Below are 22,424 nucleotides of genomic sequence, written 5' to 3'. Positions count from 1 at the left end.
ATATTAAAAAATTCATATGAACTTTTCCATCCTTTCACTGGGTGACTGCCGAATAAATAATTACAAAATAATTTTTTTAGTTAATATAATTTTAAAATAATTCAAAAGAAATCTTTTTAATTATTTTAAAATTAAAACTAAAAAAACAATTATTATTTTTTGACATCTCATCAAAGATGAAGGAGAATATGGAAGTCTGGGCATTTACGGGGCTGACGACCGTCATCGGCTGGTTTAAGTGATCACTTTACACACGTGTAACATTCACCAATTCTACCCATTATTGACAACCACACTACTCAAATTCTTGGAAGTTCTTTATATATGAAACAATTTAGAAACCTTGTTCTTGAATCACTAGAACTTCACTAGAGACATCTATTGGTGAGATGTAAAGAAGCTTTTTATTAAGCAGAAACTCTTATATTAGTATGTGAGGTCCAAATCCTGGATTATAATCTGGATTGTAATTGGAGATAATCCAGATTTTGTGAACAAGTATTTGGACACACTCAAAATGTTGTAAAAAAACAATATGTATTTTTTAACATATTATGAACATAAAAAAAACTCTTTCGGCTTTAAATTACAAATCATTATGGTAGATGAAAGTAAGGAACGATTCTTCTTCTTCTAATCCTTTCTGCACCCAATGATGTATAGGGCACTTCATCGTTTAAAAGTAGTGTTAGTTTGAACGTTAAATAAACGAAGAAAAGATGATCACCCCCGCGCTTCGGGTACCAGTCCAGGGTTATATTGAATAAATAATAGAGTGAAAATCACTGATATTTATTTTGACCATATTGGGAATCGAACCCGGGACCTCCAGCACGGTAATTTAACATGCTCACCACTATACTATGGAGGCGGAGAGTAAGAAAATATGTTAAATGCCAATATACCAACTTATTTAGTTATTTAAAATAAAAATCGTAAACTTTCAAGGATGTGAAACTATTCAAAGTCCAAATTTTGTATGAAATTTTCAACTATAAATACCTGTCCAGTAAAGCAGTCACAACCAAAAGTTACAGTTAAAGCCGAAGAGATGGCGCGTGACGGAGTGACTTGGAGACGTCTCGTGTTGGCCATATGCTCCACCTAGGGAGCGAACATGGAAAAAGAAGAAGAAGAAAGCAATTACATCGCCCTTTTCAACATCCAAGCGCCGATGTCAATATGATTTCTCGCGCGTATGTATATTTTGTTGGTATGCTTTCTATGCACATTTGAACAATCACAGGTGTTGTGTGGGTTCAGAATTAGACTGCTGAGTCAGGCTGGCAGGTGCTCTAGTGAATCCCCCCTGAATGTCCGCCCGCCACTCGCTACAGACTATATGTGGAGGTCCTCACCAGAAAGTTACATTTCCAATATTGCACAAAAAAACTCATTCAAATGCAAATCTGTTCTGTTTACTGTATTCTAATCGAAATCTTAATTAAAGTTGCGACAAAACGTGACCAATCCTGTGTTAAACCAATATGAAATATTTTTTTTACTTTTGAGTGTGTCCAAATACTTGTTAACAAAATCTGGATTATCTTCAATTACAGGAGTTATTTTCATAAGGTTAGAATCGGTGAATGTTACACGTGTGTTATTTTCATATGTGTAGAATTGGTGAATGTTACACGTGTGTAAAGTGATCACTTAAACCAGCCTATGACGGCCGCCAGCCCCATAAATGCCCAGACTTCCATATTTTTCTTCATCTTTGATGAGATGTCAAAAAATAATATCAATATGAAATCATTAAATCGCACCAAAACGTAACAATTTAGCTAGAATTCCTAATTACTTATAATCATTTATAATGGAGATGTAACGTTTTGGTTTGACCTCCACATATTTTATCAATACTATATTTTTCAGCGGAACGTTATATGGTACACCAAACACGATCGTCTCGCCCGTGTCACTGTAATGAGTACTCATGAACACACTTGATTAATTAGGCAACCCGTTGCTAGGCGGACCATGCCGAATTACAGGAATTAAGTTTGGGAACCTAACAGTTTGACAACGCTTTGTCATCTTTGTCATCAATTAAAATCTTTTTTGTCATCGATAAAACAAATAAAGTCGATATTCATATCGCGGTGTGCCCTATTTTTACACAATTTGTCTTGGACTTGAGCTTTGATCGTTCCCTTTTCCCCTTTTTTCCCTCCCGCCCCTCTTCCAGGTATTTATATTGTATTAAAATACAAATCGCTCACTCCTTTCAACAACGTCATATATCAAAAATCATCGATTTTCAGTGGTGCATGTTTTCGGAATGCCCAGAAAATGTACTATATCCCAGAAAAAGAGGAATATTTTTAACTCAATATTTACCCGCTACAGGGCAAAAAGTGTTGTTTTTGAATTTTGAAGAAAAGTTTAATTATTTATTTTAAACATACTAAATATTTTTCGAATGGAGAAAAAACCTTCAGGTTTTACCTAAAAAGATCTGTTGCACAGTAAAAAGTTCAATAAAAGGCTTGATATTTATTTTTAATACATTGTATTATATTTTTAAACTTTGAAAACGTTCTTCTGAAAAATCGAGTTTTTTTATGTATGACGTTATTGAAAGGAGTGAGCGAAATGTGAAATTTTGTAAATGTAATTATGTAACTGTTTCTGTAACTGTAAAATTTCCAAATAAAACTACCTTGTTTTTAACTACTTTTAATTTTTTTTACCACCAAACCAAAGTTTTCTCCAACCGGTTGGGGAAAAGTACCAATAAAAAGTGGTTAAAAAAAACAAGATGGTTTTATTTTATAAAGTTTATAATGTGCCACAAATTTGTCGAAAGAAATAATTGTCACTAGGCAACGGAGTCGCGTTCTTTTATAACATTGCGAATAAAACTCACCTCTATTTATGGATTTAATTTAAACGAAAACGTACTTATTATAGGTGAACAAATATAGTCACCTATCAGTGCACATGCGATAAGTTATGCACCTGTGTTTACCTTCGGCGTAGTAACACGAATATCTTTAATAATTGCACGCCGCTTCCTCGCAGGGGCAGGCAGAGAGAATAGAACGCCACACCACTGTGTCTTTAAATACATTCATCTCCTCTTCCAAATTCATGCATCTCATCATACACGCCGATCATTTGGACTCACAACCCGGCGGCTTTCGAGTATTTGACATACCTGATCATGCCAAGCTTTCCTCGGTCTTAATCTGTTCCCTTTTCCAACTACATTCGCGTCATGAATTTGTTTTATCGTTCTTTCCTCACTCGTTCGTTTCACATGTCCAAATCTCAATACACCTTTCCTAATTTGATTAAATAATTGTAGAAACTCAATTATATAAGTACATTATAATAAACATACATTACACATTTTTATAATATTGTAAATAAAATAACTGGTCAAATTATTAGATACATGAAAAATACAAAATTTGATTACATTCCCTTACCAAAAACTTCCACACACTATAATTAATTATGAGTATTTGAATGTTTTTAATGTTTTAGAATTTAATGAACCCTGATGATGACAAGGTTCTTGTCTAAACCGGTAGGTTAAAGTGTACTTATAATAAAAAACGTGGTTAAAACAAATTTGTTTAATTTTATAAACTGATAACTTAACTAAGCCAATGTCAAGTGGTAAGCCCTGGAAGTGCCTAGACTTCCATATTCTTCCTCATCTATATTGTGGCGTCATAAACTATTCACGCTCCATTCACTTTCAGAGGAAGTGACTGCTTGTTGAATGTCAAAATAATAGATATAACGTTATTAGTCGACCTTCTGCGATCGCTATCGCTCAATCGTCACGCTACTCGCGTGGACGCCCCATCGGATAGCGCGGTGCAACACCACTATCCCTCCACCTTCACAAAGTGTTGGATCACACACACACCTGCGAGACGCTAACCATTTCTGTCAACGTACTGAGTGAGGGAAAATAGGCCAAGCAAACGGAGGAGTCGCGATCAAAGACGACGGTCGGGAATACGGGAATACAGGAATACATCGGCCAGTCCTTTGCGAAGATTAAGTACGAAATAAACGGATACAATCGGCCTTTTGAATAACCATTAAGAATTCCAGTAGTGATCATGTCTTTAAGAACAGTGTCCATCGATGGTTGCTTCTCGTTGGAAGGGACAAGGTAGAAAGTGAATTAATTAAAGTCCAGGTGTAATTATTTTATTGTAAGACCTTTATCCTGTAAATTATTTTTGTATTTATTGTATGTAATGTATATAATCTAATAATAAAAAAATTAAAAAAATAGAAATAAATAAAAAAAATTGTATTTACATGTAAGTATTTCGGCTCAACACAGGCCATGCCTAAAGAGCCGTAATACATATAGTAAAAAAAATGTATGTATCTATGAAATCAATAAATAAAATAAAATAAATAAGTAAATTTCAATTTGCAACATTTCGAGTGTGTCCAAATACTTACACACATATACAAATATGGGTTTTTTCCACTTGGAGGTTATTTTTACATCTTTTGACATCTCAGCATAGATGAAGAAGAACAAGGAGGAATATAATACAATGTAATAAACAAAAACAAATCTACGCGGTACATTTTTTTCTGACGTTCTCGAAACAAGTGGTGTTTACATTAATAAACTCGAAAGTGGTCTTATAACTACAAGCGTTTTATTTTTATATTTCTAACTAACTAACCATCACGCCGCTTCCCCGCAGGGGTAGGCAGAGAGAATCGAACGCCACACCACTCTGTCTTTGCAAACATTCTTTGCCTCTTCTACATTCATGCATCTCCTCATACATACCCGACGATTATTACGACTTCTGACCCGGCCGCTTTCAAGTATTTGACATACCTGATTGTGCCAAGTTTTCCTCGGTCGTCCTCTGCTTCTTTTTCCAACTACATTCGCCTCATAAATTTGTTTAACCGTTCTTTCTTCACTCATACGCTCCACATGTCCAAACCATCTCAACACACCTTTCTTAATTTTATCGATAATGCTCATCTCAGCCATACATTCTTTCCTTATTTCATCATTCGAACATCTATCAAACATCGTTTTGCCACACATTCGTCTGAGGGATCGCATTTCGACTATTTATATTTATTTATATTTCAATTAACATAATTTACAGATGAAGAATAATACGGAAGTCTGGGTATTTACAGGATCTATGACCTGTCATAGGCTGGTTACTCAATCACTTTGCACAAGTACAACTTTCACCATTCTACTCATGATTGACAACCACACTACTCAAATGGTTTAAATTCATAGATTTATGATTTATGAGGCGAATGTAATTGGAAAAAAGAGCAGAGGAAGACCGAAAAAAAACATGGCACGATCAAGTATGCCAAATACTTGCAAGTGGTCAGGTTAGGAGTCGTAACAATCGGCGGGTATGTATGAGGAGATGCATGAACGTGGAAGAGGCGAAGAATGTTTGCAAAGACAGAGTGGTGTGGCCTTCTATTCTCTCTGCCTACCCCTGCGGGGAAGCGGCGTGATGGTTAGTTAGTTAGTTAGAAATAGCGAACTGTGCGAAAATCAAATGTACGAAAGATGAGGTCGGCCTGTAGTAAGTTTCATTGTAAGGTTCTTTAATTTCTGAGCTATCAAGAATGAAACGATAATGAATTGTCATTATTTGCGGCATGTTTTTAAGTTCCATTTACGTTTGCGATGAGCCGATCACGGCGGAAAACTCAAATAGAGGAATGAGCAACGACTCCCGGTGACTCGCAGTGGGAATATGTCATCAACGAGGGAAATTCCTCGAGCGGTATGCGGACCTGTTGCGCGTATTTCGGAAGCGCACCGCGTCACCCGAGAGAGATCGATTCTATGGAATCGGTCCGCGGTCCAGCCAAGACGGAGGTGGAATTCCATGGAAAATCGGCGACAGGAATCCGCAGTGACAAGGAGATCGGTTTATATTCGGGCTATGGGCGCTTGTACACTACACGGAATTTTACTGTCCGTCAGTCCGGTATTTTCAAATACAAGCGACTACGACAGTTTAGCGTGATCGAATTCACGCGCACCGTGATCGCCTACCGATCCAGAGACAGACGGACAAGTGTACAAGCCAAGCATCGGTTTTTTCGTGCTAACCGGACGGCCGGACACTAAAATTCCGTGTAGTGCACAAGCGCCCATAGAGCGCAGCATTTTACTGTCCGGCAGTCCGGTTAGCATGATCAAACGGACGATTGGCTTGTGCTTTTGGCTGTCTTTCTTCGGATCGGAGCGCATAAATTCGAACACGCTGAACTGATGTAGTCGCTTTTATTTTAAAAACCGGACTGCCGGACGGTAAAATTCCGTGTAGTGCACAAGCGCCCTATGGCTGTGAACGCCGAGCGTGGATTCAGGGAATGGCACTTGGCCCGCGGCCACGCGGTCGGCTTTATGAATGGCCGGACTGGCCGGAGAGTAACATAAAGTAGAGACCGACTGCCGGGGAAAAAGCGCTGCCAATAAATAGTACAAGGCTCCGTTAGTACCTACCGCTTCTAAACCTAGAAACTCCGAGTGACAACACTCGACGACGCCGAATTGGAAACTTAAATCTACATTTCATCCCCCTCTTACTCCTCATTAAGATAATTATGTACATATAGTTACGACATGAACAGAGATTAGTACATAATATTAATATAAAAACATTAAATATATAAATACTTCCTTCTATTATCACTTTGTAATGAGGCCGGCGCAGAAGGTAAAAATACCCTTCCCGTCCTTAAGCATCAATCGAGCGAACGGGTAGAAATACCTTTCCCGTCTTTAATGTGTTAATGAAGATTGCGATCCTTGTCTAAGCAATTGCTCTTCTCCAGTTATGGCTTGTTTAGAAAATTTCGAAATACATAAAAATTTGAATTCTGATAAAATATAAGTAATAATATGCTTTTCCAAAATACGTCACCATTATTATCTATGTTCCCATAGCAAAAAGTCCCTCAACTTACCCCCCCCCCCTTTATCTATTACCCCAACCACCTCAATATACCTACATATTTTTTTTACTCGTTAGTTTTAGTATTAACCAGTCGAAGAAAACAACTATCGATTTCGAAACTAGTCGTGTGTAATGAAATAAAACTCAAGTGATATACAAGGGTTATTTTTTTTTTAATAATCCCTCGACTGCGCTGCACTTTGCGCTCTAACCACCGAGGTGCATGCTGCCGTCTTAACTTGATCGGTCCATCGTGAGGGGTTCTTCCTCTCTTTCGCCATCTCTTCCCCTCCAGGCTTCCAATCACGACCAGTCGTTTCAGATTATAATCATTACCGCGCGCAACGTGTCCAAAGAACTGAAGAATCCGTCGCGTACAGAGACATTGGCCAGAGCCGAGCAATCCGAGTGCAACTCCTGTCGAATGGCCTCGTTGGTACGTCTAGATCTATGTATATATCCACCACTTGGATTTAGCAGAAATCTCCGCATACGGTCGCATTAAAGATCTGAGTGATTAGCACGCGCGCATATCGCTCACTCCTTTCAAGAACGTCATATATAAAAAAGTCAATTTTCAGATGTGCATGTTTTCGGAATGCCCAGAAAATGTACTATATCCCAGCAAAAGCGGCATATTTTTAACTTAATATTTACCCGCTACAGGGCTGAAAGTGTTGTTTTTGCATTTTGAAGAAAAGGTATTGTTAACATTTTTCAAATGGAGAAAACGCATTCAGGTTTTACCTAAAAAGATCTGGTGCACAGTAAAAAGTTCAATAAGTGGCTTGAAATTTATTTTTAATACCTTTTATTGTATTTTGAAACTTTAAAAACGGTCTCCTGAAAAATCAAGTTTTTTTTTATATATGACGTTGTTGAAAGGAGTGAGCGATATGTGCAAAAATAAATATTACTAACGTAAACAGTTTAGCGGGAGTAAATTCCAGTGACCCTAGGTCGACTGACTTCATCGTGACATCAAGCGGCGATAGGATCACCGATGAGATGCGCGAAACTAAAATAAATAAATAATTGAAAATCCAAAACGAAGTGTTTTCATTAATCATTGTAATTGAAAATCCAATAAACCTTATGACGCGCTTGTATAAGGTTTTTTTAGAGGTATAAAAATTTAAATTTCCCGCAATTAATTGATGGTGGCACCTGCCGTGTAGCATGATGCGCCATCTTGTTGAAACCTCAGCTCAACTGGAGCTGTCACATCAATGTCATTTAACTGAGGTACGAAGAAGTCAGAAAACATGGTTCTGTAGCGCTCTCCATTGACCGTAACATTTTAGCCGACATCGTCTTTTAAAAAATATGGGCCAATGATCCCATCTTCCCATAAAGCACACCAAACAGTGACTTTTAATGGATGTAAGGGCATCTCTTGAGTCTTCTGGGTTTTCTCCACTCCAAATTCGGCAATTCTGCTTATTGAAATAGCTACTACTACTACTACCATCACGCCTTTTCCCCGAAAGGGTTAGCAGAAAGGATGGTACGCCACACTCTTCTGTCCTGACATACACTCCTCGCCTCCTTCACATCCATACATCAACTCATACATGCCCTCCGATTACGCAAACGTTTGATATTGAAATAGCCATTTAACTAAAATTTTGCCTGATCGGTGAACATAATTTTACGTTGAAAAAGAGGAATATTGTTTTCGGTCAATTCACCGAACCTACGACGAGCATAATGCTAATTCAGTCTATTCATGGTGAAATGGCAAAACGTATGTGAAATGGCAAAACGTATTGACTCCTAATCAACTGTCAACTGTCAAATTGACAGTCTGTAGCAATGTTGCTACTTTTAAAACCAAACCTTAAAAAAAACACCTTTATAAACGTACGGCATACTAAAGAGGATGATAAAAAGTAAGAGAGATATTAGTCGGAAAAAAATAATAAACGTGAAAAATATAAAGGATGTTCTTAGTATTCTTGCGAGAGTAGACATTTTTCATATTATCTTGAATTCTTTCATAGGAGTTATAAAAATAAACCGAGTGTGGAAACGTCCGTAGACATCCAGACTTACTGTGTTACCGAACATTTAAATACGTAAACACAACCGTACAAGCTCCAAACGAAGTGGCAATCTTTGTTCGCTCTTCAGTGCTCATCGCTAAGCAGGCGGTAATTAATTGAGCAATTAATAATTTATTACTCTATTTGTAGTTACAAAGACAAAAAAATACGAAGAATTCACCATGTGAAAGTGTGAGAACACTACTTCTCTCCGTGAGTATGTAGTGTGTGTAGTTAATTGATGTATTGCGGAAAGAGGTAAAAATTTCACCCAAACACACATTTTTACAAATTTAATTAGAGGCTTTTTAAATGTATCGGAAGTTCTGAAAAATTACATGCCATTTTGAATAATATGCTCAAATTTTGATAATATGCTAAGATTTAATTATTCGTTAGAGTAAAAAGATTGTCAGAAATGAAGACTCTAAGGACCATATCTGGCAAGAGTCTACGAGATAGAATAAGGAACACCAGGATTAGAGAAATATGCGAGATCGAAGATGTCGTTAGGTGGGGAAGGCAACGAATAAGGCAATGGTATGCGCATGTGAGGAGAATGAAACCATCCAGAATCCCCCACATTGCACTGCACGGCCAACTCCCGGGCAGATCACCAAAGAGATGGATTGTCAGCTGGGAATCGACATCGCAGGAGGCTAATGACTAATCCCTCTTAAAAGCAGACCACAAGACCAAAGAAAAAGAAGATTGAATTAAAGATTTTATTAGACTTCTTCTCTAGCCTTCTGTTTTCCACTGTTGGATATAGGCCTCTGGATAGGCAGTAGAGGTAGGTAGTAAGGTAAGCTGGTACTACTTCGTAAGGTTTGGTTGGTACTGGTTGCGTTTTTATATGTAACACGTGTAAATAGGCACTGTTTTTTCTGCCTATATGCGGCCAGCTTCTACTCCCAACAGCGGCTATGTCGTCGGACCATATTTTTTTGGATCTTCCGACGCCTGTTTTATTTTATTAGTAGTAAATGAAAAATTATACGCTAAGCACCGAGACTAATCAATTCTGTGCGGTGTTTACAAATACTTTGTACGTACGTTTATCCGTTTATGTTCGGCTCATTAGACTTGTATCTGGCATACGATCGCCCGAAAGATACAGCAACGACGCGAATACGCGGGGAGCCTACACACTGTTACTATAATATAAATCAGCATTGAAAATAACATTGTCTTCGGCGCAAAGGAACCGGCGAAAATTGCAACGGCCTTCCGACGCCGAACGGGAAGAGAAATAATATAATTAACGACTGGGAAAATACGCTTGCCAAAAGGTGAGGAGACAGGGAGTACGCATCTCGAGAGTGGAGAGACAATCGGGAGGCTGACTGACAGCCACACCGTTCCGCCTGCCAATGCAGATGGCCGTATGATTCACGGGGTATTTTCGTATGTTTTTATGGACTCTTTCGCGGTTTCCCTGTGACAAATGCGACAGCACACACCGCGTTACGGCGGGTCAATAATTAGTAAGCACACATCGCAATTCAACGGAAAACACCTACTCTAGGCAACTAGAAACTGATGACATACGAACGCTTAGATGGCCAGCTGGAGCGTCCCTTAGAGATAAATTAAAGAGTTCGCGCATTCGTGGAAGCCTGGGTGTAACTGATGTCAAAGGTAAGGTAGAGGAAAGGCAATTGAGATAGTATTAATTTATTTGTTTACTATCGGGGTACAAACCGGGGATATAAACCGGGGTACTTCTAGAAAATTTGGTGATGGATTTACAAACTTAGATTGGCAGTGACAGGGATATTGAAAGCTTTTAAATGTAAATTCGGGATACAATTTTATGATGTTTCACATTTTCAATAAATTTCGCAACTTAGTTTTTTTTTAATTGCTCTGCAAGAGCAGATCTGTCTGGAAGCCTAGATGCTTCTGTATCAGATCTGGGAATGCGGTGGGACAGCTTTCAATATCATCATTTACATAAGTACAACTTACAGATTACGGTAATGTGGTTTCTTGTGTTATGTGAGAGTAATTCTAAAATTCATATGTAAGAGTAGTTTTAGCATATAATTGTTTGACTGCTATAAGTTGTAATTGATTGACGCACACGGCGGGTTAATAATTAGTACGCACACATAGCGGTTCATCGGATACGATATATGTACGAGTATAATCAGCGTGAGACTTTTTTTGCTGTGCAATTTCCCCGTTGGTGTTTGTTTTAATATTTATGACCCATGTCTCATTAGCGAGTCCGCAGTAAGCCATTGTTCAGCGGATCTTTTCTAATTCAACGATCGGATCAGACTTTCTCCTGCGGAATATTCACCGACATTAACAGCGAGTCTGCGGTCACACGAACGCGGACGTTCGATTAGCTATTCGTTCGGTTTTTTAGCTTCTCATTATACGCGCTACAAGTTGAAGAAAGTAAAACTGGTCTAATAGTGTGAAATGAGGTATGTCAGTATCGTTCTCGGTACGTCCAATTAGAAATCCGGTCACGGCTGTTGACCCTCACAATAGGTCAGCTGGTAACCTCTGATCCCGAGGTACAAATTGGTCCATTGTTCCATCGCGGTTACGATACCGTCGAAAATAGTTATGCAACACCAACCAACCTTACTCATGCTTGTAATATAATGTTGTGTACCCTGCACGCAATTGTGGAGCTTGCAGAATCTTATGGAAAATAAATGTGCAAAATATATACTCTAAATACAATAACTAACTAAATGATAACCACGAGAGGCGGTATCATACATGATAAAAATAGCTAAGGGCATTGGTACACTAAACCAAGCTAGGACACATAAATTCCGAACCCTCTTCTAGTGGAACGGAAGGCCAACACTTCTAATCTGCCTATCTTACATCACCATGTCCATACCACCTTAAAGAGTGAAGGACATTGGTACCAATTACCAAGTTAGGACACAAAATGGCAAACCTTCTTTTAATGGAACGGAAGGTCTGTTGACGACAGTCAACAGTCCGGTTTCTCCAAAGGAGTTTTTCGTTATTTTCTCCCAGCAATCTCCCTGATTCGTCCACACTAGATTATCCCTCCTGTTTCCAACACAGATTAACATAAAACATGTTTTTTTAGCTAGAAGAAACAAAAATCCACTTAATGATCTATAAACCTTGTACAACAGGCCTTCAGTTCCACTAGAAGAGGTTTCGGCATTTTATGTCCTAGCTTGGTTTATATTACCAATGTCCTTCACCATATATGATACGAAATAACTATTAAGAAGTCGTCACGTATCGTTTCAGTAACGACTTCTTTTTATGGTTATTTCGATCGTCCGTGTCTAAGAGTGTTTTATGGAATCAAAAATAATCCATTTCTATTATTTTCTATTAGACGCGAGCCACGCCAAATTAAACGCTAATATAAATAAACTACTGGAGAAACTTAAAATTACATCTGTACGATACATAATATGCAACGAGTCGAGCAGTTGATTTTATGACATAATTGCACTAATAAAAAAATGCGCTGATAAAGCTAATCAAATATTAGCCGTTACAAAGAAGGCAATTACTGACCATGAGCTCGATATAAAATACAATTAATTAACGATTAAACACTGTTAATTTCAAGAGGCGAGCGTTTAGAATAAGGTCTTTATACGTATTAAATCAACATTTTTTTGCTATCAGATTTATATTTTTTACTAACATTTCTTGGAGGAACTGCATTTTATGTATTAAAACTATTTAGTTTTTTCCACTTTGAAAACAAAGAAAAATATGTCAAAATGTGGAAAAAGCTATATGCGAGTAAATAGTTGTTTAACTTTATGTTTTGATTGTATCTCGTTAAAATATTTTTTTAAAACGTATTTAAAATCAACGTTTTTATCGGTAATTTGATTACCTACCAGTAAGAGCTGTTTCACCTTGTAAAGTAGTACTTAATATACATATATAATACCTTTATATTTTTTTCTGCCAAAATTTAAAATCTAATGCGTTAAGATCGAAATGATTTCGAATCATTGTATTTCATGTCTGCCTACGGGTTTGATTCCCAAGGGGGTCATAATAAAATGAGTGATTTTTCTCTCTAATATTTAAAATTTAAGAAAGAACAGGGCTACATTTCCGTCTTGAATTTAACGATCAAGACTTCTTACAAACGATGCAATACCTTATGTACAGAGGCGCGCATTCTATATAGGCAGAAAAGCAGTGCCTACCGTGGATTATTCGCGCTCCGTATAGAAACACGACCAGTGCCTACTACACCTTATCATATTATTTTTTGACATCTCATCAAAGATGAAGAAGAATATGGAAGTCTGGGCATTTACGGGGCTGACGACCGTCATAGGCTGGTTTAAGTGATCACTTTGCACACGTGTAACATTCACCAATTTTACCCATTATTGACAACCACACTACTCAAATTCTCGGAAGTTCAATATATATGAACCAATTTAGAAACCTTGTTCTTGAATCACTAGAACTTCACTAGAGACATCTATTGGTGAGATGTAAATGCCCAGACTTCCATATTCTTCTTCATCTTTGATGAGATGTCAAAAAATAATGTGAAAATAACTCCTGTAATTGGAGATAATCCAGATTTTGTTAACAAGTATTTGGACACACTCAAAATGTTGTAAATACCTTATCATTACTAACCCTACTGCCTACCCTCATTAAAAACACGGTACACTCCAATGCTATGCACCAATGTGTGCGGATAAAGGTAAAAGAAAGAAAAACAAGAAGCATTTTATAAAATTTCGTTGAAAAATATTAAAGCTATTATTATTTATAAAGGCATTTTCAGACCGGCGATTTTCACACTCGTGTCCTTGAATTACGTACTCGATTGCATAAATATTATGAATAAGAAATTATAGCACCTAAAAACGTGGTAAGCAATACCAGAGAGGAGAAAGTGAGAATCAACACGTCTAAAAATGGGTCAGTGTTGTTGATTGTTATCAAAATACCGACTTATGATGTTTCGTCGAGTTAAATTCGGTTAAGTTATGCGAACTTGGTATGAAGAGGTATTTTTGACTTGTAATGTCACAACCGTTTACGTAATAGTCAACAAATTCAACGGATATAACAATATCACAAACAAACTGTTTTATTCTCAATATTATTAATATTTAAAGCATTTACTTTGTGGTTAGTCATTTTTACTTATTTATTTTTTTAATGTTGATAATATTAGTTTATTACCACTCACCGTGAGTGTTTATATACTAATATTATTAACATATTTGTAAAAAAATTAATAAGTAAAAGTGTTTTAAATTAATTAAATTCTTCTTCTTCTTGGTGTAGGCTTTGTGGTCTGTTTTTAAGAACGATAAGCCTCCTGCGATGTCGTTTCCCAGCTCGATCCATCTTTTGGTGGTCTGCCCGGGAGTCTTCTACCATGGGGTTGGCCGTACAGTGCAATGTGGGGGGAGTATGGATGGTTGATTTAATTTATATTAAATATTTAAGTATTTACTTAAAATAACGCACTATATTTTCACTTTTATTTTCTTTGACTTTTTTCCACGTTTATTTTAAAATAAAGTATTTCATAAATCAATAATTTACAAAATGTGACAGCTGTTCCGCCTTCCAAAAATATGTGCAAATGTGATTTTTTTGTTGGATTTTTCGCTACCAATTAATCATAAAACATACTATTTTCCTCTTGAAATATATTGTCTTGAAGTTCATATATACTTATATCGGTAACTTTAATTTATTTGGTTGTGTCGATAAATTATTTTTAAAATACTGGTCGAGAGTAAATTCGTGTCGATTTTTTAATCGCTCGACCACACAGCGAGTCGATTTTTTTTTCATATATAAGATCGATATAAAATAAACACTGGCGAAATTATACGAATATAAATAATCAAACGGCCTGCACGGATTTGGACCGATCGAAACGAGAAACAATAATAATTAGAATCGTGCATAAAAAAATAACATTTAGAGCGGTATGCCTGAAAAGTATTATTCATTTTAAGATAAACGGAAAGCGTCATCTGAAAACAAGCAAGAGGAACCAGTCTTAGCAAAAGAGATTTAAATTTAAGTATATAAAATGCCTGAGTCCGCCTCCGTAGTGTAATGGTGAGCACGCTCGGCTACCGTTCTGGAGGTCCCGGATTCGATCCCCAGGGGGGAGGGTCAAATAAATATAAATAATATTTTAACTCTAATATTTATTCAATATTACCCTGGACTGGTACCTGAAGCGGAGGGCTGATCATCTTTCCTTCTTGTGTTAACGATCAAGATAACACTGCGTTTATATGATGCAGTGCCCTATGCACCATTGTGGTGCGGATAAGGGTTCGAATCGATTTTTTTTCTTTATTTTAAATTCTTTTGCATTGCATAACATAAATTCAAATACAAAAAAATATAAATATGAATACAAAAAAAGATCCCACAAAGGCATGGCCTGTGTGTGGGTATACAAATATAATTTAGTCATAGTAAAAGGGTATAAGGGTATAGGTATTAAAAGCAGAACTAGAATAATAGTGTTAAAGAATGAATATAAAATGCCTAGATGCCCGGCAACCCTTGACGTTGAGTAACCAGGTCATCGAAAGGGTGGAGAGTTTCAAGTACTTGAGAGTGTACATAACTGAAAATGGCAGCCTTCAAAAGGAACTGGGAGTGCGTTTAGGACTCGCAGGGTCCGCATTTTACAGTATGAAGGCTGTCTGAAGATCGGATATATACTCGATGAATACCAAATGCCGCCTATACAAAGCCTGCATTGCTCCTGTTCTCTTATACGGCTGTGAAACATGGCACCTCACAGGGGTCCAGAGAAGCCGCGTCCTTAGCTTTGAGAATAGGTGTCTGCGAAGAATTTTAAGCGTGCGGTGGTTTGACTTTGTGAGGAATGAAGAGATAAGGCGTAGGACGCAGCAAATCTTGGTCACAACTGCCGTCAAGAAAAGGCGATTCAGTTGGCTAGGCCATGTACTCCGCATGCCGCTCCCAAGAGCCTTAATTTAGCTTGCCTCTTTTACAAGGGATCAGGTTCGCGCCGCCCAGGACGACCACTGCTGACGATTCGTCGGCAGCTCTCGTCTGAACTTCGTGATGCGGACCTGACTTGGGAGGATGCAAGAGAGCTGACAGTATTGTTATCCTTGTATCATCCTTAGCTCTACCCGACCGAGTTTCTTCAGTGTACGCTCGGCTACAATAATTTAGAGACTAGAAGAAATGTGCATTTGATTACGCATTTTTATCGATTGCTGCGCGGTATGATCGATAATCCTGAAATTATCCGGAGCGTTGGTCTGTATGTTCCCGATAGTTACCTAAAACAGCGTCGGCATAGATTGTTTCACATTCCTATATTCAGGACCAACCTGCCGGATAGTCACGCCTGTAGAAAGAGCTACCGCTATGCTGAACAATATCACACTAGATATTGATCTGTTCTATGTGTCTGTATTCGGGTATTCCGAAGCGGGATTCTTCTACATCACTCTAACAAGAGTGTTCTTGCTTACTTTGAAATTTTCGTTAATGTATACGGTTTAAATTTTAGTTATCAATATATAAGCTAATTATAATTTGGTAAATTTAATTAAATTGAATTGAACAGCTGACAGAACGTCCTGGAGACAGTTTGTGGACTCTACATGCTTCACATAGGGAGCGGATAGTTTAATAAAGTATATAAAAAGATTGCACTTATTGAACTGAGATCACATATGTGTTGAAAATATTAATATGGGTTCAGTTATGAAGTTTATTTTTTAATGAAATTGAATGTACAAGATTTAAAGAAAATGATAATATTATCTCTCGTATGCAAAAATCTGAGGATTAAGAAAAACAATAATTATCTAGAGACAATGGTTGACAACTATTCGTAGTCAATAATTTAATTTTGTCATCTGGTATTGTAGATTGTACGCCGGGACGTAAGACGTTAAAAATACAACCGAGTGCTCAATCAACAAGGGGAGAATTATCCTCTGTTCTCTATTGTGCGCACATAAATCATATCCCAGAGCGTGTCCGCGATACATAACACAATGACACACATCACGCCGTATGGGAAACTGCGATAACTTGTAACTGTCGCTATCTCGGAGGCACGAAAGTTTGAATGGTGATACTCCCAAACAAGATACAAAATCTAAATCTAGAGTCAAAAGAAGAATTTTCAGTTGTGCATGTTTTCGGAATGCCCAGAAAATATACTATATCCCAGCAAAAGAGGTATATTTTTAACTTAATATTTACCCGCTAAAGGGCCGAAAATGTTGTTTTTGCATTTTTAAAAAAAGGTATTGTTTAATTTTTTTTTAATTTACTAAATATTTTTCAAATTGAGAAAAAACTTTCAGGTTCTACCTAAAAAGATCTATTGCACAATAATAAGTTCAATCAGTGGCTTGATATTATTTTTAATGCATTGTATTATATTTTAAACTTTAAAAAACGTTCTCCTGAAAAATTAAGGTTTTTTATTATTTATGACGTTCTTGAAAGGAGCGATATGACGTCATTGAAAGGAGTGAGCAAAGTGTATCCTTTAATAACGGTATTTTTCATAAAATCCGCACATAATTTTGAGTTATCATACCCTCGAATACGAAGTTACTGCAGCTTACTGTAATCCTAGTTTTCGAGCAGTATCTCGCATAGATATCGGACTACTCATATCACTACAGCATGTGAAGTCAAGCAAGAAGACGCCTCGCTTCGCGAGACCTTGACTGACTTATACGATGATGTGTATAATTTACAATCAAACGCCGGTAATAACGAAGTAAGCCAGAGCGAACTCTAGAACGCGAAAATACGAGGATTATCTAACATCAATCGTTAATGGTCAAGTTAGGGATGGTACCATACTTTAGTGCCTGGCTTTTTGCTCGATCGATCAACTAATGATAACCGAGAAGAATTTTTATTTTGCCATGCGAACCTTGACTGATTTTATGTGTAATAATTAGTTAAGAGAATATGTAATCGCTATAGTATATAAAAGGAATAATGTTTTTTTTTTTAATATAAGTTTTACTAAGTCATTTTTCTTAAAATCTACTATGACACGTGTTTCGATGCCCTTTTCTAACTCCATTTTCCAACTACATTCGCCTCATACATTTGTTTTACCGTTCTTTCCTCACTCATTCGTTCCACATGTCCAAACCATCTCAACATACCTTTCATAGCACGATGAATGTAAAATATTGCAATTATTTTGAAAAACGTATTTTCAATTCAATTCAATTCAAATTATTCAAAAAAAGAATGTATACATTGCAAATAAAAATATTTAAGGCGTATAAATTAAGAACATTAACAAGTAAGTAAGAAGACTCTTGTTAAAGAAGAATCCCGCTTCGGAATACTCCTTCAGACACATGGAACAGATAAATTTCCAGTGTGATGTTGTTCAACATTGCGGTAGCTGTTCCTACAGGCATAACCATCGGCAGGTTGGTCCTGTATATAAGAATGTGAAACAATCTATGCCGACGCTGTCTTAGGTAACTATCGGGAACATACAGACCAATGCTGAAATTCAGGATTATCGATCACACCGCGCAACAACCGATAAAAATGCGTTTTGTGAATTACATCAATATCCTCCGGTACATTATCACGTTTTATTTATCATTTGTTTAGTAGATAGGCGTGTTTATTACCAGTTGGCAAATTTCTTCTGAGCATTCAACTCCCAGCATTCCGTCCAAACTTCATAGAATTTATCACCCATTTCATTTTTATAAACGGCGAATGCGCCAATGGCACGATAGCTTCAGGATAAATATACACTCGCGAATAAACAAACAAACAGTACATTCAAACAATCGCAGTAATATAATACGGGAAAGTTCAATTCATTATAATGTTTTGTTCCGACAATGCAACCCTATTGTATAATGGATCTTTGTCAGACGGGAGGAATATATAATTTAACATACTCAACCTATAAAGGATTGTATTAGACTCGTTTTGCGTTTATAACACCCGATATAATTAATATTTTCATTCGTCATTTTCTTTTGGAAAATTCGCCTTCGAAAAACGTTATTTTCGCAAGTTGGCAATGAATGACGTCACAGAAACGATGGACTTATTTAAATATTGGTAACATTGCTGAATTATTGGCGGCTCTATTTGTTGATGTCAATGGTCCACCCTCCCATAGTTAAATTCAAACAATATAAATAAAATTTAAAAAATATGTTTAAGCACTATGTACCCTCTGATTGCAAACAACTATATAAGGTAACAAACGTTTAGACCATTATCACTAGTCTGTTTTTGGTTGGTTGGAAGATATTGCCCGTAGCAATAAGCTCGCCAACGTACTTTTTTCTGTACATGAAGTTAAAATAAAATAAATAATTAAGTAAATAAATAAAATAAAAATGTATAAGCGGTAACTAAAAATCGGTTTAGTTCTCAAGTATACACTAGCCAGCGGGTTAAAAACCGTTCATTTTGGCATTTTATCAGTACTACAAATATCCGTCATCCAAAATGATCCGACTCACCTCTGCTTGGCCTTGTAGAGCGCCTCGAACGCGGGCCCGGCGAACTCGTCCAGCACGAAGTAGGTCCTGGGCGCGTCCTGCGCGGCCGGCGCGTCCTGCGCGGCCAGCGCGTCCTGCACGTCCTCGCGCAGCAGCACGGCCAGCCCGAAGGCGGCGGCCGCGCGGGCCGCGGGCGCGTGGCGCGCCAGCCGCCCCACGAGGCAGAGCCGCGCGCGCCCCCCGGCCGGCTGCGGCTCGGCCGCCGCGCTACCGCCTGCGGAAGAGGAAATCAAGTTAAAATGGATATCAACAACATTTTGGGAGTGTCCAAATCCTTCCATTCTCTCGTCTTGCCGATTTCAATCTGAGATATCGTAACTAGCGTAATAGAGTGTCGATAAATAATGGTTGAGTGGAATAAGCGATGACTGAACATTTTCTAGAATAAAATAACGGCTGTGTAATTTTTTCCACATGAATTTTATTAGACCAGCAACCGGGTTTCATCGTAACCGACATCATCAGACTGGTGTGAAGCTAGACAAAATTCTATGTTATATACACAAGTCAGGAGTTGAAAACCATGATTTTATATAATTTTTCTGACAAAATGAATTTAAATTTAATGAGTTTAAGTTTTGTATCATAATAATAATTACATGTACGTTATGGTATAGGTTTCACTTAAACCAGCCTATGACGGTCGTCAGCCCCGTAAATGCCCAGACTTCCATATTTTCATCATCTTTGATGGGATGTCAAAAAAAAAATAATAAGAACTTAAATTAAAAATGGATAGATTTTACTGCTAAGTGACTGCCGAATCAATTGATGATAATTAGAGTGAAAAATCACGTATATTTACTTCGAACTATTTTGACCCTTCATGGGAATCGAACCCGGGACCTCAGCATGATAGCCAAACGCAATAACCACTACACGACGGAGGCAGACATTTAATAAAATCATAAAATACGTAAGAGGGAACTATACATGTAATTTTTATTAGCGAACCTCATATAAGGTTTTAATTAATGTATGGTTTACTGTATTATTTTATGGTAATACCTTATTAATCCCACGAACTTCAATAATTTATTACGAGTCGAGTTATAAAATAGCTAAACCGTAAGAAGGTAATTTTTTGATGGATCAGAAATTATTAAAGAAATACCGGAAAAGCCATCTAACGTATTCTGATAAATCCACTGGAATTTTCTGCAAGATAAGCGATAAGCCGCATAGAACGGTATCATTTTATTGTTTTATTATCTATTCATCAACATATAGCTGAGCTAATTGATTTAGATTAAGGGTGGCCAACCCGCGGCCCGCGGGTCTCATGCGGCCCACCGGGTGTTTACTTGCGGTCCGCGGAGCATTTCACATTTTTTTTCTTTCTCTTCTCCGTCTTATTCCTCATTCCTGAGGGTTGAGACCCTTGCAGAAGCAATGACTCTTCTCATTTTTTCTTTAAGTGTACATAAAACCGCCAAAAGAACATTTCACCGTGCGTAGTTCGTATCATATCCCATATATGGAAGTATTTCGCTATCATGACAATTTCAAGACCCATATAATGGCGTCAAGTAGTAAAGACGTTGGACCAAAGAAGAGAAGAGTGACAGAAGAACTGAGAAGTTTTCTGATTTTTTAACAAATGTTTGCTTTGAATAATAGAAGAAATTTTACGGCCCGGTGTAAAATGTTATTTCTTAAATCTGGCCCGGCGGCTGAAAATGTTGGCCACCCATGATTCAGATGGATTGAGCACGCAACGAGAAAGCGGTCGAGTCTTGTACTGTCGCCAAACGGAACATCTGGCGAAGGTTGGAACCTTTGCTACGGCGACATTGACCTACGGAACGCGATAAGATAAGAGTAATTAATAATAAAACAATTAATTATGAATTTATCGTTATTTGTTATTTATTACATATATTTTTTCACTGAATCCTTCACACATTCCGCTCAACTATTAAGCACCATTTTGTAAAATATATTTTTAATGACTATTCCTTACCATACCCCAATAATAAAAATAATAATAATAATTTTGGATAACTTATATAGCGCCATTTTCGTAAGATACTACCTAAAGGGCGCTTCACTGCGAATGAATTGGGGAAAATATTATGGTGGAAATGATTTAGCAAATAAATGTGTTTTTGGTGCATAGGGCACTGCATTATATAAACGATTGATCGTTAACACGTGAAGGAAAGGTGATCAGCCCTCCGCTTCATGTACCGGTCCAGGGTAATATTGAATAAGTATTAAAGTGAAAAAAACACTTATATTTATTTAACCCCCCCCTGGGAATCGAACCCGGGACCTCCAGTACGGTAGCCCAGCGTGCTGACCGTTACACTATGGAGGCGAATGACTATTAGACGTGTATTTTTTAATACTAAAGAATCATTGAAAATAAAATTATGTACCTACTTAGTAAATTTATTTAGATGCTAATATTTCCATTTGGATTTCAGTTTTGCACCGACATTCTTCGGTGGAAATGCATTTCATGTAATAAAATAACAACTATATAGTTTTTTCCACACAAATTTTATTTGAACAGTGACCGGGTTTCGTCGTAACCGACATACCCAGACTGATAATGTCGGTTACGACAAAACCCGGTCACTGGTAAAATAAAATATATTTGTAAAAAATGTTTAGTTGTTATTTTATTATACTAAGTACATTAAAACCTTCTGTCGAAAAACAAAAGTGCCAAAAAAGGTCCTTGGCCCAATATCTTTTCAATTTTCATGATTCTCTAGGGAATTTCGTGACTGGGAATTTCGTTCTTTTTTGGTAGCGAGAAGAGACGACCACTTAGGAAAATATTCTGAAGCCCATCAGAAAGACGTAAAAACAAGAGTAAACAAAACGTAAAAACATTTAATCATGTAAACAAATACAAACATTTCATCTCTATT

The 22,424-nt window shown here is 37.2% G+C and overlaps 1 protein-coding gene across 6 annotated transcripts in view; it reads right to left on the bottom strand.

Moving 5' to 3' along the window:
• Nucleotides 1-22,424, bottom strand: part of pbl (epithelial cell transforming 2 pebble) — a 96,952-nt gene that overhangs the window by 48,571 nt on the left and 25,957 nt on the right. For all 6 annotated transcript variants that reach the window (XM_088269607.1, XM_088269610.1, XM_088269609.1 and 3 more), the window contains exon 2: nt 19,504-19,756. In XM_088269607.1, the coding sequence (XP_088125733.1) occupies nt 19,504-19,756 (253 nt within the window). The remainder of the gene's footprint in view (nt 1-19,503; nt 19,757-22,424) is intronic.

The sequence above is a fragment of the Brachycentrus maculatus genome, unplaced genomic scaffold (assembly GCF_059751285.1).
Source record: "Brachycentrus maculatus isolate JH-2025_06_01 unplaced genomic scaffold, ASM5975128v1 h1tg000358l, whole genome shotgun sequence".
NCBI lineage: Eukaryota > Metazoa > Arthropoda > Insecta > Trichoptera > Brachycentridae > Brachycentrus > Brachycentrus maculatus.
The sequence above is the reverse complement of the archived record's forward strand: the minus strand, read 5'-3'. Positions and strand labels throughout refer to the sequence as shown.